We start from the raw sequence: 4,667 nt of genomic DNA, 5'->3' as shown, positions 1-4,667 counted from the left end.
GGGGGGGGGGGGGGGTGTGGTTTCTCATACAAACCCTTTCAAAGCAATGAAAACCATAAACATCAAAACTTAAAGCACACATTGGGTTCTTTCCTCTAGTTGTCATCTCAATGGGAACACGAAAATGAATAGGCCACTGAAATTCATCAAAAGAAAAGAAAATGCATACAGTGTAAGGCCAAAGTTTGCATTTGTAGATATGAAAATTCTATTTTTAGTATACCTGTACATTTTTTCTAACATTCGAGTCCTCAGAAGGCCCACTGGCAGAAAACTTCTGTAAACTCTTCTCAGACTTCTTCAACACATGAGTAATCTCTTGGGTAAGAGCCTCAATCATGTGTTGATCTTCTTTTCCATCTCCAAAAGATGGCATTAAAGCCTTTGCATGAGCCTTGACTAATTCAGACATTTTTGCTCGTGCACGTTGCATATTTGCAGCTATTTCTTCAGAAACATCCACCCAAGCTGGAGGTAGACCTACTGTCAGTGCACCCCCACTGAAGTGGGCAAACAATTTATGATTTTTAGGGTTCAAGCATTTTAAAAATTAGCAAGGGCATTTATGAGAAGTGTTACAAATAGAGAAACAGATAAAAAATTCCAAGAAAGACTAATAATAATAAAAATAACCTAGCTGTAACAATTAAAAAAATTTAACGTCAGGGAAAAAAAAGTCAATGTATTTAGACTAATCAATTTAAAGGCATCTTTTTCAATTATATCAGGTTTTTAAATCAAACCCAATTATATTAAAACTCAAATATGTAAGTTTAAATCCCAAACTTCAGCATTCACCGAGCCTCAAAAATCATGCCTTGATTAATAATTTATTATTACACACACACACACACACACACACACACACACACACACACACACACACACAAATATATATATATATGTAATAGTCCAAGTTTAAAACATAAAATAGAATAAGCAAGAATACATAAAATGATAAAATAGTACATAAAGGCTTACTTTAGACAACCAGGGTCCAATCCAGATTGTCTGAATTTAAACAGGGTTAGCCCCGGACACGATATATTCCCTTGTTCTGAAATTGAACCACAATACTAGCTAGTAGTCCAAATCAATAACCAAACCCATTATATCCTCCCAAACTGAGGCATTTAAGTAACTCATACCTGATTTGGAGAATCAAAAGACAAGTTTAAAGTGTTGAAGTAAAACCCAACTTACTGTTAGAAAATGGAAATAAAAACTTTTTCTTGATCAAAATAATGCATTTAAGGCTCACTGAAAAAAAAAAAAAAAATGTCCCAGCCGAGAATCAAATGAGTCACTGAAGTTAAGAATTGAGTATAAAGCACTTGACTCATAAAAGATATAGGCAGTTAGTCATCCTCAAGAATCAACTCCCAATGCTTGGGAACAGATTAATGACTTGTGAGAGGGAACTAAGAGTCAACCCAAATGTTTGCAAGCTATGACAACCATGTTTGATGGAGCAGAGTACAAGGCAACTAAGAAACAGTACCACATAAAATGCTTGTAGTTGAGATGCATAGATTGAGACAGATGAGTAAAATACCATAAAGGATAGAATTGACAGAATTAAAAATGAATGTTTTCAAAGGAACAAATGGACAGCACCAATCAATGACTGTCAGAGGGAAGGCAACTGAGATGGTTAGACAATGTACATCGTAGACCACATGTTGCATAACTTGAAGGTAATTTTTAATACAAGCATGCTGCAGCTTGAGATCTTGCTCCCCCATTCTGATGCTGGGACTGAGGGATGTGGTACATCAGATGGCAAGCCTAGAAAGATATTCTAAACTCTGACAAGGGAAAAGTGGAAATATAGTGCACACATCTGATGTCCACATGTATGGCATAAAAAAACTATTCAAAATACATTTTCTTGAATAACTTCTACCAGGTGACCTAGAAAAAGACCACACCTGAGGTATCAGCTGGTGGCTAGGCACACACGCCTTGAACCTTCGGTAAACACCTAGTCATACCAAGGTAATACTCCCTGGACATGCTTAGGCTGCAAGCCCCCATGGTATACAGATCTTTTTGAAAGGCACATTTTTGGAACAAGTTCACCAGGCGGGTATGTAGAAAAAGACTACACATAAGGTATCACCTGATTTTGATCCCCAAAAAGCAAAACAAAAAAGGTATCACCTGGTGACAAGTACTGCTTGGACAACCTGGAGCTGTCAGGCATGCCAAGCCACCTAGGTATCAGCTACCTTAATGGTTAGTATAATACTAACTCTTTCATCATATAATTCACAAAATCGTGGTAGTTTTCTTCAAAAGGTAATTCAAAAAACAAAAAGGCATGACTTAGATAGCTGTAAGAAGGGGCATCTCTGACTCTGCTGAAAAACCTGTTTTCCACATACCTGAATGAAAAAGAGTCCTACAAACATACAGAGTTGCAACAACTGCAATCCCTTTTTATCCTGGTTCAGATTTTTCCATCCCCTTTATATATTCTTGGAAAAAAGGTAAATCTTGTTTCCCCAACAATAAACAGGTACCACCTTCTGTCCAACTTCTCTACGCCAACTTTCAGTCTTTTACCAACTTGACTGGAGCAACCAAGAGAGTGGGAGTGACACACTTGATATTGCATACAAAGAGAGAACTACGGTTCTCATTGCAGGCAATGGAAAAAGGAGATTGTGTATTAAAACGTTACCCCCACCCCACCCCCAAAAAAAAAAAAGAATAAGAAGAGAGGCATGTCTGATTGATTGAGAAGATGGTGAAATCACATGGGAAAGGATAAAAAGATAATTACCTCCCTACCCTCAACCATAGTTGTCAAGGCGTCGCCTAGGCGTCCAGGCGGTTTGCCTGGGGCCTAGGCGACAATCGCCTTATTGCATTGCATGCCGCCTTGTGTTTTGGCACATATTTATGCCAAATATCATTTAAGTAAATGCATTTACTTAAGATATTATTCATAAATAAGCAAATACCCCCTATTTGAATCCAATAAAAATAGTTTAAAAATCAAATTCCAAAAGAATAAAAAGTCAACCCCCCCAGTCCAAGAAGAAAAACTAGATTTTGGTTATAGGGGCGATTTTCAACTTTTAAATGCTAGAGTTTTTCTCAATTATGAAAATTTTATAAATTCTATCATGTTAAAACATTGCTAAAAACCAAAAATCCGGTAAAATAATTTTTTGTTTTGATATCCATAAAATTATTTTCATTCAGGCGATTTTAACAGCATTCGCGCACTTAAAAATAAGTTTGACCGGAGTACAACTTTGTCATTACAACTTAGATTTAAGTAATCTTATACTTGTTGGAAAGCTGGTTTTATATTATAACTGATACAAAAAGTCTCATGTAAAAATAAATATCATTTGACCAGTCAAACTTATTATAGAACCAGAGCATTTCTCTAAATTTTGATTTTTTTATAACTTAATATGACTTAATGTTAATTTTTTATGATTTAATATGGCTAAATGTTGATTTTTAATGACTTGATGTTGCTTAATCTTGATTTTTTATGATACCAGGTATATATAGCTTACTAAATAATGTTAGAAAATAGAAAAAATAAAAAATAACAATTGGTCGCTTTGTTCGCCTCAAGGCGTGCACCTTCTCGCCTAAGCGCTTAGACAACCCTCCACCGCCTTGGCGCAGTGCCAACTATGCCCTCAACAGATTGTGCGCCATCAGTATCTGGCTGTCGGCCATTATTCCTATTCATTCTTAAAAACCATCTGAACCCTGAATTGTCTTATAACTCATCAATAAGATGAATTTCTTGAAAGAACTGTTCAATGATGTTCAGGAAAGAGAACAAAGCCTAGTTAACAAACAAGTACTTGTGTTCAAGATAATTTCTTAAGTTAACCGATCTAAAACCACCCACGCACCGCCCTGATCCTGAATCTACTTGTTTCAACATCTTTCTCAAACGTGAAAGTTCAAATTCAACCTTCAAGTGATTTCATAAGAAAAAGGACTGTAGCCAAGTGGCTAAGAGCATAAGTTGTCAAAAAAATCTATTCGACTCTAATCCAACCGGTTCCAACAGCGCCGCTCCATTCCACCCATCCTCTATTGTAATGGGAAGACACTCGAGAGAGCGGGAAGCCAGGAAGTTTCAATTCCCCTCTTTCAGATGGGCGTATCAATCCGTGGTCCTCAATCTCTTCCTTCAATCTCTACAAGGAAAGGAACAAACTCTATAAACAGATATGTGTGTTGAAGACCTGATGTAGAGGAGATCTCGGACGAGTTTTTGAACTTCTGGAGTCTGGATCGGTAGAAGGCCACACTGTATAGCCGAAAATACTGATTTTCCAGGGTCATTATCTCAACCATAACTTTTGACTCCGGTGAAGTTACAAGAGCTGTAACCCCATTTCGAAAATGGCAGTCATAGTTGTCAAGGCGTCACCTAGGCGGCGCCTTGGCGTCCCGGCGGTAAGTTATAGGCATGGCAGTCCAACGACTTATGTTTTCACACTTGGCGGTCGCCTTGGACTGCTAGACGTCGCCTTGTCGACGCCATGGACGCCATACCACGTTTTAGTACCTAGGCGGTCGATTTTTTTTTTTTACTAACAATATTTTATTTATTATATTTTAATTGGTTTTTTTTTTTTTTTTTTTTTTTTTTTTTTTTTAATGTTGAGTTCATTTGCTAT

At 37.0% G+C, this 4,667-nt stretch overlaps 1 protein-coding gene across 1 annotated transcript in view; it reads right to left on the bottom strand.

The window, feature by feature from the left end:
* Positions 1 to 4,667, bottom strand: part of LOC122094690 (syntaxin-41-like) — a 14,902-nt gene that overhangs the window by 1,932 nt on the left and 8,303 nt on the right. Inside the window, exon 2 of the mRNA XM_042665286.1 lies at positions 224 to 500. Within this exon, the coding sequence (XP_042521220.1) occupies positions 224 to 500 (277 nt within the window). The remainder of the gene's footprint in view (positions 1 to 223; positions 501 to 4,667) is intronic.

This window comes from Macadamia integrifolia, chromosome 12 (assembly GCF_013358625.1).
Source record: "Macadamia integrifolia cultivar HAES 741 chromosome 12, SCU_Mint_v3, whole genome shotgun sequence".
Lineage (NCBI taxonomy): Eukaryota > Viridiplantae > Streptophyta > Magnoliopsida > Proteales > Proteaceae > Macadamia > Macadamia integrifolia.
The sequence above is the reverse complement of the archived record's forward strand: the minus strand, read 5'-3'. Positions and strand labels throughout refer to the sequence as shown.